Source organism: Vulpes vulpes, chromosome X (assembly GCF_048418805.1).
Source record: "Vulpes vulpes isolate BD-2025 chromosome X, VulVul3, whole genome shotgun sequence".
In the NCBI taxonomy this organism is placed as follows: domain Eukaryota; kingdom Metazoa; phylum Chordata; class Mammalia; order Carnivora; family Canidae; genus Vulpes; species Vulpes vulpes.
This window is the reverse complement of record NC_132796.1, coordinates 12,882,968-12,896,739: the sequence shown is the minus strand read 5'-3', so window position 1 is coordinate 12,896,739 and position 13,772 is coordinate 12,882,968. Positions and strand designations below refer to the sequence as shown.

Here is a 13,772-nt window from a genome sequence, read left to right as displayed (position 1 = left end):
CTCTCTCTCTCTTTCTGTGTCTCTCATGAATGGATAAATAAAATCTTAAAAAAAAAAAAAAAGGTTGCAATTTAAAAAAAAAAGGAGGCAGTTATTCAGAATAGGTGCAACCCCGAATTCTGAGATGAAAGAGCTTCCAACAGATATATACACATGAACTGTTCAAAAGCCAACTCTCGGGATTTTGTGAGCATAATAGTTAAGAACAGATCAGATGATAATTTTTTTTATATCCTTAATTAAAAATAGCTCCTTTATTTGTTTGTTTGTTTGTCGTAAAGTAATCTCTACACCTAATGTCAGGTTCAAACTCATGACTCCGAGATCAAGAGCCAGGCGCCCTTAAAATAGCTACTTTAGACACAATCTAGGAATTAGATTTGTAATGAGATTTTAGCCATAAAACACATGTTTTTCTTTTTAGGGGGGGAAGGGAGAAGGACGCCTGGGTAGCTTAGCGGTTGAGCATCCGCCTTTGGCTCGGGGCGTGATCCCGGGATCCGGGCTCCCTGCATGGGGCCTGCTTCTCCCTCTGCCTGTGTCTCTGCCTCTCTCTCTGTGTCTCTCATGAATGAATGAATAAAATCTTTAAGCAAAAAGAAAAGGAGGTGAAGTGAGAGAAGGGCTACCAAAATCCACCTCCAACATGTTAATAATTATGAAGAGTTTCACTAAAAAGGAAAAATAAGTAAAAGGTTCGATATAACTATTGTTCCAGGTCTGGAAGAACACTTGTTCTCTCAGAGACAGAAGATCTTTGCTCCCATATGAATCAAAGGGCTAGCAAATATTTGTTAAAACCCCTGTTTGGCCTGCTAAACAAAGCACACAATGAACATGTATATATCTGTGCTCCCTTTGAAAACACTTCTAAAATAATAGAAGACATTAAGTCGATAAAATCCACACGACAAAGAGAATTGGCCAGGAAACCACAGTGGAAGCCAAAAAGGTGAAGGGCAAATAGTAATGTACTCCATCGACCAGAGAGCATGCAGGAGGGCCAGCCAGCAAGAATAGGCCTGTCTACCAGGCATCGGCTCAGAAAGACCCAGGGACAGGAGGCACCAGGCATCTCTGAAGGCTGGTGGAGGTTTGGCTCAAGACAAGAGGAATGGTGGCAAGGCCCCAGAGGAGTGGCCAGCTGGCTCTGCCTCCCATGCTGCCCCTTCCAGCCAGGGACTGTGCTCTCATGCAGCAGAGTGTGACAGTTAACTATGAGCTAAACCACTCCACACTTGGACAGCTGGCATGGCTGAGAGGGGTCAGGCAGGAGGTGGATGAGTCCTCTTGGGGGAGGCCACCCAGCCCTTGGCTACTGAGCCTCCCTCTCCAAAAGGCCTGTGGGAATGTACAGCTCTAAGTGTTCCTTCACTACGGTGCCCTCAGATATGTAGGGCAGGTAAGGAAAACCTGCAACATGAATGACAGAGCCCAAGACAAACACGAAGGCTTTGAGAAAAGCATTGAGACAAAAGAGTATTTCAAGGAAACTATACTTCATGTTCTCAGAGAACAGCAAGATACCGTACCCATCTAAAAAGAACAGAGTGCTGGGATGCCTGGGTGACTCAGCGGGTTGAGCAGCCAACTTTTGATTTGGGCTCAGGTTGTGATCTCAGGGTCCTGGGATCAAGCTCCGCATCAAGCTCCACATCGGGCTCCCTGCTCAGCATGGAGTCTGCTTGGGATTCTTTCTCTACTCCTCCCTCTGGCACTCGCCCCACTCGTGCACATGTACATTCTCTCTCTAAATAAATTAATTAAATATTTTAAAAAATTAAAAACAAAAATAGAGTGCTCTAAAAAAGGAACACTCAGAGTAAGAAAGACTGCGGACTAAAAGTGCAGATTGAAAACAAGGAACTGGAATTTAAAAAGGTGATTAAGAGCCTGTGGTGGCAGAGGGGAAAGGAAAGGGACCTCTGTGGGGGGCCTCTGCTGATACCTGTCAGGTATCAGGTGACATGATGCTGAAGACATGATGCTTGCACTGGAGCTCCAAGCACAAGCAGGGACTTTCAGAAGAGAAGAGGGCCTTGGGGTAGAGGAAAAAGTTCGGGTGGGAAAGAGGACAGGAACACTGTTGCCAAAGGGCAGAGCCTGAGTGGAAAAAAGCAGTGGGCCAGGTCCTGATGAACTCTGTAGACCTTAATTTTATTTGGAAGACACGGGTACGTTGGTTGTTTCTGCAGGAACTATGTTCTCACTTCTAACTGAGGATAAAAGAGCACATCTCATCTCCACCCTAAATTTCCTATTAAGTCCATTCTCAGTTTTGATTTCTATGGCTCCGTGTGTGTGTGTGTGTGTGTGTGTGTGTGTGTGACAGAGAGACAGAGGGGACAGCAAGAGCATGAGCGAGCAAGATGAAGGGCCACAGAGCCTGTTTTTCATGAAGAGAGAGTAGGAACCTGCTCTGGCTCCCATTCCACAATTTTTCCCTGATACTGTGCATATGACCAAGGCCATTAGAACACGCAAGTACACGCTGTGTGAACAGCACTGCTCCAGCTCAGGAACACACTGCTTACAGTTTAGGAACAAGGGCGAATCTCATCCTGCTCAGCAGCTCGTCTTCCTGGAGCATGACTAGGGCAACAGGGTACATCTGATCAAAGTCAAAATTAAACTGCACTCCAGCTGGAGGGTCACGAAGGAAATTCCTCTTGTCCTTTGATGAAAAGGGGAAAAACATGGGGAAAACCATAGGATGCGATTAATATGTAACAATGCATCACTGATTTGACAAACACCAAATTCTAAAGATTTCAGTCACAAAGTCGACTGAGGTACCATTAACCTGTCGGCTGACCAGAGTGGAGAATGACCGATCCTGTCATATATTTAACAGTCTCAACTGAAGAGAGCCTCGTAGGAGACCAGGAAATTCAATCATGTAATTAGTTGAAATTAGAGTTTGAAATCATATGAACACGTTTGTTTCAGTGAGCACTTTAGGTATGTGAAAACTAGTGTTGAATAATCTTAGAAAACTGGCTACTTAAATCTTAGAAGCCGGCTATTAACAGCACCGGTCAGTTTCATCTCATCTTGCCCGTGTTAGATTTTAACAGTATTTTTGTTTTTGAGAATTCCTACATTAATAAAGCAAGAACAAACCTGAACCAAAATGGATTTTAGTTATTTTACCTTCCAACCTAAAAATTGCAAAGTCTAAAATTGCCCCATCATGTTTCACCTGGATTTCTACAGCTGCAGCTGTCTCCAGTCCTGTTTTTCTTACTCAGAGCAACCCACTTTCTACCCTGCCCAAGAAAAACATGTGTTTTACCTATCACTAAAATCCTTCAATGACTCCTTTGTCGCCTTTAAGATGAAACCTAAACTCATCAGAAAGGTATAAAAAGGTCTTCATGATTTGGCTCCTTATCCACACTTCCACCTGTATCCTGCAGTCTAGTCATACCCAAATGCTTACAACGCCCCCTATCTGAATCTCAAACCCTGCCTCGCATCCTCCAAACATCTACACACCTTCCTCCCAAGACAATAACTCAGCTCCAATGTCATCAGTTCTGGAAAGCTTTTCTAAGATCATCCTCTTCCCTCTCCAAAATCAGGGAGATGCCCCCCCTCTCCTCGGTGCTTCGTCACCATGCTGCATTACGGTGCTTATCATAGGCAGTGATGCTGTGTGTGCACTCAAGTAGCAGCTGTCTAGTAAGCCTTCAGGCTCTTAGAGGGCAGATCTCATCTACCTCTGGTCCTAGGACAAGGTTGGCCCAGAGGAGGTTCTAAAAACAATTTGCTGAATTGAGTTCTCTACCACTACCTAACGACAGCATTACGTCCTAAGTAAGGGGTGCCCCAATACAAGGAGCTTAAAGGGTTACTCTGCTGTATGCTCTGAATTGTCTCAACTAGTGCTTGGCTAGTCAGAGAATGTAAGGCAACTATGGCAGAGATTGCAAATTATCTCCCAGTATCCCTCCCTCCCTTCCTTCCTTCCTTCCTTCCTTCCTTCCTTCTAGGATCACAACTCTTGAGCTCCAGCTGGGCATATGGCCACCCAGCCAGAGACTGGGTTTCCCAGGCTCCCTGGCATCTAGGAGTGGCCGTGAATTTAGGCTGCCGAAGGGATGTAGGCCTGAGTGATAGGTACAATTTCTGAGTCTCATCTTTCAAACAGTCTGGCATGCCCACCCACCTCTTTCCCAATTCCCACAGGCTGGAATGCAACCATGGTTATGGGAGCTGGCTTCACTATATAGAAGGCAGACAACACCATAGAGGCTGGCATAGGATAGGATTAAGACAGGAAATACTTGGGTATGTAGATGACTTCATGGGCAAAGCACACCTACTTCTGGACTCCTACATGAGGCAGAAGGAGGGAAGGAGACAAAGTCACAGCCCATTTAACCTACGGTATTTTTGGATTTCTCTATTATAGCAACTTAGTCTATCCCTTAACAAATTCAGTAGCCACCATAAAGGCTGTACTCAAGATAAAGGCTGGCCATGCTTAAATCTTGGGTGCTCTCTTGTAGGTGTATCTGTATGCAACGTTCACGACATCACCCATTCAGCAGATGCCCATTCAGCACCTGCTATGCTCTAGGCACCATGCCACCTGCTCAGCAGGGCATGATGGAGTCCCTGCCCTCTGAGCGTTTCCATTCCAATCGTGGGGTGGAGCACTGGGAAGAGACAGACCAAGGTTTAGATTGCTAAGGCTAGGAGATGGGGTAATTGGTGGAGGGCTGAAAGGATGGTGAGGGAGGAGGTGACAGGTGAGATGAGCAGGGTGGCGTTCTAGAAAGAGGGGACAGTGAGCAAAAGGCACTAAAGCAGAACAAAGCTCAGCTTGCTTCTATACCAGAAAAAAATACTGGCTGGGAGACAGGGCAGTGGGGCACAAGGGAGGAGAGGTGTGCAAAGCCAAGGGCCTTAGAAGCCAATGGAGGGAGTTTAGATCTTAGCTTATGAGAGATTAGAAGGCTCTATGTAGGAGAGTGACACGAAGAGCACAGCAGTGGCAATGGCAGTAAAGAAGTGGAGTAGAGGTATATTTTGAACACAGCACTGTCAGGATGTGAGCAGACCTGGTGTGTGTGTGTGTGTGTGTGTGTGTGTGTGTGTGTGTGTGTGTGTGTCTGAAAGTGAATGAAGGAAAACTCTGAGGTTCGTGACTAGAAAAAACTGGTGAATAACTGGAATCTTATTTTGAGATGGAGAAATGAGGACAGGAACAGGTCTGAGGGATAGAAGAGCTATGGGGACCTGACTGGTGAATATCTGATGTTTGCCCTCAAATGAGTCTCACTGTCCCAATTCGCTTCTGGAGAAAACCATTATGTGATGTCAGCATCAACTCTGGCCATCATACAGTAAACAAATACATGGAGTTCACACTGAATTCATAATGAATGCTCAGGCCTTTGAAGGGTCTACTAATGGAAAGGAAAAAAACCTTAAAATATCAGCTAAAAAAAAAAAGAGTGGATTAAAAACAAAGCTTGAAAACCACTGATACAGTAAAAGCCCTATTTGCTGAGTCTCATGCCAGGCAGGCTGCTGGGTGTTGAGGACAGAGATCAAAGCCAGCCTCTGCCCACTAAGAATGCACAGCCCAGTGGAGACACATGTTCTTTAGTGAAGGACACATTTGGGAGTCACACTCCTCACGCCTGTACAGAGCAATAAAGCTCCTACCTAACTCACAGACGTGCAGTGAGGCTCAAAGGAGATAATGTGTACGAAAGTTCTTTCTGAAACTATCAGGTGCTGTACAATTGATTACTGGTTATCATTGTATTCCTTTCTGAAGTCCCAAATTTTTTTAATAAATTTATTTTTTATTGGTGTTCAATTTGCCAACATACAGAATAACACCTAGTGCTCATCCCATCAAGTGCCCCCCTCAGTGCCTGTCACCCAGCCACCCCCAACCCCCCACCCACCTCCCTTTCCACCACCTCTAGTTCGTTTCCCAGAGTTAGGAGTCTCTCATGTCCCAAGATAAATTTTTGTGGTCCAGCATAGAAAATTTTATTTTTTTCAATTTCCGTTTCAAATACACATAACAGTTAAAGAGAAAATTTAGAATACAATCTTTTCATTCAGATGAACATTCAGAGCATTCTAATGCTATCTAGAAACTTTATATGATGGCATATCTTAAAAGATTATCTTAATAACATAAAAGAATCCTTTTAAGGCTGAAAGAATTATTTTGTGTAATAGATTATAGTTTTCCATTAAGAAAAAAGAACTTGGGATCCCTGGGTGGCGCAGCGGTTTGGCGCCTGCCTTTGGCCCAGGGCGCAATCCTGGAGACCCAGGATCGAATCCCACATCGGGCTCCCGGTGCATGGAGCCTGCTTCTCCCTCTGCCTGTGTCTCTGCCTCTCTTTCTCTCTCTCTCTCTGTGACTATCATAAAATTAAAAAAAAAAAAAAAAAAAAAAAAAAAGAACTTAAGGAGAAGTAAGTTAAAACTTAGGGTTGGGGAAAAAACAATGAAAGTAGATGTGTACAGTTCTAACATCTCAAAACATTTTAAAAATTGTACAGAAGGAAAACATTCTAAGGATAAAATCATGATAGGAAGGTATTTCTTTAAAAAGAAAAAGGGGGGAAGGTATTTCTATCCAGGGAATCACAAGATACTTACAGCTGATAAGGCCAAGATTTGTTGTTGAATCGTTTCTTCATCATTACTATCAACCCATGGGGGCACCGCTGCTTCTAAAGGTTTTTAATAACAAAGAAAAGAGAAAAACAGCTTACAAGGGTTACAAACTGCACTCTGTGGTTTGAAAGAATGAGTTTCCACATAATCATTTTAGCAATTTACTAACAAGTTCCAAACATGAACATTCATCTTAATTCCCAGACGTGATGTATGACTAAAGCATGTACGTATTTGGTAAAAAAAAAATTACTTATGGGCTTCCAGATGTGATATCCTGAAAAGGACACAACATCATGTACGTAGTACTGTGGCCAAGAATGCATAATCTGAATCTAATCATGAAGAAATACCAGCCAAAGCCCAACTGAGGAATGATTTATTTAAATAAAGGACTGGGGGGGGGGGGCAGCCTGCCAGGGTGGCTCAGTTGGTTAAGTGTCTGCCTCTGGGTCAGGTCGCCTCAGGTCATGATTCCAGGGTCCTGGGATGGAGCCCTGAGCCCCATGTCAGGCTCCCTGCTCAGCAGGGAGTCGGCTTCTCCCTCTGTCCTACCCCCTGCTCATGCTGTGCTCTCTCTCCCTGAAATAAAATTAAAAAAAAAAAAAAAAAAGGGTGGGGGAGTACCTTCCAAAACATTAATGTCCTAAAAGACAAAGACCATGGAAGTGTTGCAGATTAAAGGAGGCTAAGACATAGGACCAAAGTTACAATAATGTACCCTAGACTGCATGCTGTATTTGAGGGGGAAAATGTACAAAGGACATTACTGGGTCAGTTGACAAAATTAGAATATGCCCATTATATCAATGTTAGATTTCCTAAAGCTGCTAACTGTCTGGTCGGTGATTATGTAAGAGAATACCCCTAATTCTTAGGAAATATATATTGAATGGAGCAGAAAAGACACACACAAAGGGAGAAAGAATGTAAAGGACAAGAAAGATGGAATAAAACCAACAATCTAGGTAAGAGGGTATACGGATGTTCTCAATACTCCCTTTATACTTGCAACTGTTCTGTAAATTGAAATTATTTCTAAATAAAAAGCTCTTTTTAAAAAAAGTCACTGTACTTGATTCATGACAAAAGGTAATAAGCAATTAGGAACTAAGAAAAGGGTTGTCAAGAATGAAAGCAAATGAAGAAAGAAATGGGCAAATCAGGGGCAATAAACAAGAGGGCTGGGATCTACAACAGACACATTGTCCTTGGGGCTCAGAAGAAAAAGACAGTACAGCTTAGCAGGCTTATAATGACAGAAAACAAATGACAACTACTAAGAGGTGAGTCCCAGGGGTTTTCTGTGGAGACCTGGGGGCTGATCTTGGTCTAGGAGGAGGAGTTGGGCGGTGGATGTGTGTAGGGGGTGTTCAGAGGGAGCAGCAAATGTGAAAGAGTGGAGAAAAAGTCAGTGAGTGTGTTGCTCATCTGAGTAGCACTACCATCGAACCAGGGCAGGGCAAGAGGGCAGAGTCAAGGTTGTGGAGGTGGGAGGTCAGCACAGAAGATATATCTGCAGGGGGTCCTAATATTTTTGCCAAGACCTCCCTTTCTATCACGTTGCAAAAATCCAATGAAAGAGACATCCTGTTGTGTACCAACTGATAGAAAAGTTATGTGCATGTGTGGATGGACATGTGGACTGAAAGACAGATACATGGCTCCTTTTTTGGCTTATCCTAAGCAAGCAAATGGCGGCAATTATATAATCCAAATTCCATTTAACTATAAGATAAAATAAACATATTTTCATACTTAAAAAAAATTGGGGTAAAGCCATTTCAAACCCCCCGCCCCACACTATTGATTTTAATATTCTGGCCTCAGGACACCTGGGTGGCTCAGCGGTTGAATGCCTGCCTTTGGCTCAGGCCATGATCCCGGGGTCCAGGGATCAAGTCCCATGTCGGGCTCCCTGTGTGGAGCCTGCTTCTCCCTCTGCCTGTGTCTCTGCCTCTCTATCTCTCATGAATAAATAAATAAATCTTCAAAAAGAAAAAACTTAAAAAATATATTCTGGCCTCCATTTTAAGTCTATTTACCTTGAGCAGCCTCTCCTGGTGTTTCTTACCTTCAGATAAGGTCCTGTCAAGGCCCAACCTACCTACCTGGATGAGACACCCCCCACCTCCCTGTTCCTCTGAAACTGCTCTTTCTAGGGCGACCAATAACCTCCTGGTTGTCCAACCCACGGGCACTTCCTAGTTCTTTTCACTCTAGGCTCAGTTTCTTTCTCTGCAAAATGGAGATTCAAGTACCTCAGAGAGTTACTGTGACCGTTAAATGAACAAATGCACATGGAACACTCACATAGGGCCTCTCATATGGCTCTTGTAAAGTGACCTCTCAGCTGACCTCACTCTCCTTGAAATTCTCCCCTCTCTGGGCTTCCATTGCTTCTCTCTCCTAGTGCTCTCTCTCAGGTAAATGGGCACCGTTTTTTGTTTTGTTTTTAAAGGTTTTATTTATTCATTCACAAGAGACACACAGAGAGAGGCAGAGATACAGGCAGAGGGAGAAGCAGGCTCCATGCAGGGAGCCTGATGTGGGACCCGATCCCAGGACCCTGGGATCATGACCTGAGCCAAAGATGGGACGCTCAACCACTGAGCCACCCAGGCATCACTTGTTTTGTTTTTGATGGCAGATTTGTTTCATCACTCACCAGCTGAGCAACCTTCAGCAAAATTACGTAGCCTTGCTGATCCTTTTACTAAAAAAGATATTGTATATAAAGTACGTGCCACTTAGCAGGTACTTAGGAATTGTCAATTTCTCCCATTCCTCCCTCTCCCTCAATACTGTAGATCTCTGCTCAGCTCTCTTCATGCTTTACACACTTTTCACTGAGGAGGTCACCACTCTCATGGTTTTTACATGACTTGACTAATAATCTGTATTGGTAGATGGAATTCTCCATACTTCAAATAGGAATCAACTAACTGCTGCTGCTGGACCCCATTCAGTTAATTTAGAGCAGTGCTGACCAGTAGAACTTCCTGCAATGATGGGGATGTTCTAGGTTTGCACTGTCCAATATGGAAGCCACTAGCTCCATTTGGCTATTGGGCCCTTGAAATGTGACTAGTGCAACTGAGCAATGGCATTTTCCTGACATGCCACTTGCATTCCCTTCCCTGCCTTTGTACATGTTCTTCTCACCTGGGGTCTTAATGGGCACCTCAAAACTGAAAGTCCCTCCAATCCTTTCACCCTACTCTCTCAAAGTTCCTATCTCAGAGGCTCCAACCAGCTCCTATCCCAAGTCTCCAAGCTGAGATCATTTTCACTGGTTCCCTTGAATCACGAAGGAATGCTAATTTGTATGGATTATTTGTCCCAAAGATCTGCTTTACACTTTGAGTTTACCTAGGCATGACAATGCCTGACTTACCAAAGGACTAATTAGCTCTTTTGAAATTTGTGGCACTGCTCAATCTGATCAAATTATTTTACTCTTTTGCCAAATTCAAAGAAAGACATGAGGCCAGTTTTGTATTTGAGTACAACCAAACAGTAAAAGTAGACATTCTGAGACCTAATAACTATTAAACATGTAAACAAGCACTTGTCAGCAAAGAAATGTATTAAGGGGTGCCTGGGTGGTTCAGTTGGTTAAGCACCTGCCTTTGGCTCAGGTCATGATCTCAGGGTCCTGGGAATGAATCCTGCGACAGGCTCCCCATTCAGTGGGGAGTCTGCTTCTTGCCCACCCTCTCCCCCTGTTCGCGCTCTCTCTCAAATAAATAAATAAAATCATGTTTTTAGAAAAAGAAATGTATTGAGTAACTTCCCCAAACACCTCATGACTTTTTGTAGTCCTCTGTTACTCCTTTGGAAGCCTTATCATTTTCCCCTCCCAAACAGAATGGGAAGGGAGCAACTTTTGCTAAGTGCCTATTATGTGTACATCACACATTGCGCTGGACAGGTTATAAACTGAGAAATGAAAGCTTACCCATTTTCAGGGCGAGCTCTCCAGAGGGGCTGTCACCGGCTAATCTCACTCTCCATCCCAGCCACAGGGAACAATTTCCTTCCTTCCTTTAAAGCCCAAAGATTTATGAGCTTGTCTCTGCCACTAGTCTTTGTGCTACTTGAAGGATGGGGCTGTTACTTACACATTTTTGTATTCTCAGAGCCTTAGTGTGGTGTCTGGCACATTATTAGGTGCTCAATAAAATCTGGCAGGTAAGTAAGTCATGTACAAAAAACTTACATCATACCTGACTTTTTGGTATGCTGTTCTTCAACAAATTTTTTCTGTTCCTTCTGAAAATCTCCTATAATGGTCTGTTAAAAAATACATAAAGAGTCAAGTTACTTTGAGAAGTTTATTATTAGATAAGAATTACATTTAAGATTTGTGAAGTTGTGAGATATTTTATTAATTTTCTTCAAAAAGGTTAAAAAAGTGATACTTCCTCTTTCCCCAACAAAGAGAAATTCAACATTTAAAAATTTTAAGTATACAAGTCTTTTGTGATGGATTATCTTTTTAAATGCAAAGATAATTGCATTTTGAATTTTTGCTTTATTCCAAAAAACAATAAAAGCCAGGTCAAATCTCATTCTAACGAATGGCACACACACAACAAAGCATCTAAATAACAAGCTCTCTAAAGTTTAATTGATGATCTCCTTAGTTCAAATAATTGCCAACATAAATGAAATTCCCTGGGCCGGCACCCTACCACTGCAGGAAATGTACAAACTTACTTCTTCAAGTCTTAAAAGTATAATTCCTAATGGGTTAGGACTTGAAACACTTAAATGGATGATGCAAAGGCATAAATATTTGCAAACAGTTATAGTTTAAAATTAAACTTAAAATATAAAAAGTTTAGTATTACCCAAAAGCATCAGTGTATTTTCGAATATATTAAAACCAAAGTTATTTAAATCATAGCTACTTCTTATACAAAAAATGAAAAAAAAAAACCAAGAATCTCAACAATTAATATTTTTACCAAAATATGATATCCTACTTGGGTTAATAAAGTTCATAAAAAGAAGGGATAATTATATTAGCTGCTAATCAATTCCAAAAGATGTTTAAATGTACCTTATCAATGATGTCATCTATCTTTCCTTCTTCTACTGATTTCTTTATTGTTTGTGCTGTTTCAGCAACTGATTCAGTTATCTTTTTTGTAGCAGCAGTTGCAAAGCTAAATAGATAGTCTGTAAAGAATAAAAGACAGTCTATGCTCCATTCAAGTACAATGATTATTATATTTGTGATTGTTCCCTTAAAGAGCTCGCATGGGAATCTTAAACCATAGGGCATGATTCTTGCTAACTAGGACTTGAAACACACTCCACTCTCTGGACTGGCCATCCATAGTGTTAGCATACTCCCACCCCTTCTCTCCCAGTAGCCGTTTCAGACGTGTCTTGCCCTTCTCCAGTCTCTCATTTTAATTTATCTCAGTAGATAATTTCCCTTCTAACTTCACAAATAAGATGAAGGCTCCCTTTCACTTCCCTCCCTTTCTAGACCTTTAATATCCTATTTTATTTTGTTCTTCCCTCTTGTTCAAAGAAAACATGTCCTTCCTTTCCTAGATTAAGCCATCCCATAATAAATCTGGGGGAATTTTTAATAAATAGAAATCCTTCTTAAAAAAATAAAAAATAAATCTTTCTTAACTAATATGAGCAAATATATAGAATAAAATTAAAACCGGAACACACAAACTTTCACCTTTACAAAACAAAAGCACAATATTAACTTTCCTGAAGACTTGAAAAGACCTAAGTATCAAGGCTCTATTGCAACTATAACAAAGGCTTGTATGTAGACAAAATTATTTCAAAGTCCACACTGTATACAATGTAGGCTGCAAGAAGCAACCTCAGGCAGGTTGTGAAGCTAGACTTGCTGGGGGGATTCTGCTGGGCAATTGGCCTTTCAACCTCATCTAGTGGGAAATACTAAATTAGGGCAGTCTTGCCTCTGCTACTTGCACCTGCTGAGGGCAGGTAGGCTGACTCTCATAACACTCAGGCAGGGGGAAAACCCAGGCAAGAGTGGTAACGGCAGCTTGGCACACCAGATTAAATCCTCACTGGTGGCTAGTATCTGTTCCAGGGAATCTGGCAACTTGTACTGCTATCTGGGAGCAACAGTACTATCTCCCAATCTGAATGACTTCTCTTCCACTTTCTGTAGCCTTTACCATAAACAGTCTACTTTCCCTCATTGTGTCTGGTGGTGTTCACCTGTCAGTGATGTCAACACTCCATTGTGACCAAACCACAGGACTCTACTTGGCTCTAGTCTCATTCTTGCCATTCTTCTCCCTCCTATCCTACATTCATATGACCCCAAGAAATTCTCAAGTATCTCTAAGGAGGTCTCGGATACATTATTCCTTGATTTGAAACACTTGTATCTGCCCGCCCTTTATCTGGCTAACTACATATACTGTGGGTCTCCGCTTACATAGCACTTCTCAGGAAAAGTTCTCTGGCTCCTCGACTGGAGTGGGAGCTCCTGAGATGTGTTCCCTCAGCACCTGTGTTGCCAGACCAACAAAATTCATGGGACTATTGATTACTTGGCTCTGTCCTCTCAGTTAGAATGAAGGCCCACCCTAAGTCCCACTGAGGCGGGGACCAAGGCTGTCTGATTCACCACAGTATCCCCAATGAATGACCAATCAGTACTTGCTAAATGACAGAGGAGCACAGTACTTGCTGAGTTTTAGGGAGGTCCTTTATTTCTTTTTGGTTATGACTCGTCTATTTTCAGAGTGGTACAATAAATTGGGTAGACAGCCAGGTTCTTTTGTAAAAATATTCTTTGCAGATAGTCAAAGAAATCTAAAGTTCTGGGCAGCCTGGGTGACTCAGCGGCTTAGCGCTGCCTTCAGCCCAGGGCGTGATCCTGGAGACCCGGGATCGAGTCCTGAGTCGGGCTCCCTGCATGGAGCCTGCTTGTCCCTCTGCCTGTGTCTCTGCCTCTCTCTCTCTCTCTGTGTGTCTCTCATGAATAAATAAATAAAATCTTAAAAAAAAAAAAAGAAATCTAAAGTTCTAAAAGAGTAGGGTTCCTTTTAAGATTTTCTCAGGAAAATATTTTAATTAGAATCATTTTTATTTTAAGG

The 13,772-nt window shown here is 42.5% G+C and overlaps 1 protein-coding gene across 1 annotated transcript in view; it reads right to left on the bottom strand.

Annotated features, from left to right (window-relative positions):
• The window catches only part of SYAP1 (synapse associated protein 1), a 36,710-nt gene that overhangs the window by 16,330 nt on the left and 6,608 nt on the right, over positions 1–13,772 (bottom strand). The window contains exons 2-5 of the mRNA XM_025997524.2: positions 11,726–11,844; positions 10,887–10,953; positions 6,640–6,713; positions 2,535–2,674 (exon numbers count right to left, since the gene is read on the bottom strand). Coding sequence (XP_025853309.1) covers positions 2,535–2,674; positions 6,640–6,713; positions 10,887–10,953; positions 11,726–11,844 — 400 coding nt within the window. The remainder of the gene's footprint in view (positions 1–2,534; positions 2,675–6,639; positions 6,714–10,886; positions 10,954–11,725; positions 11,845–13,772) is intronic.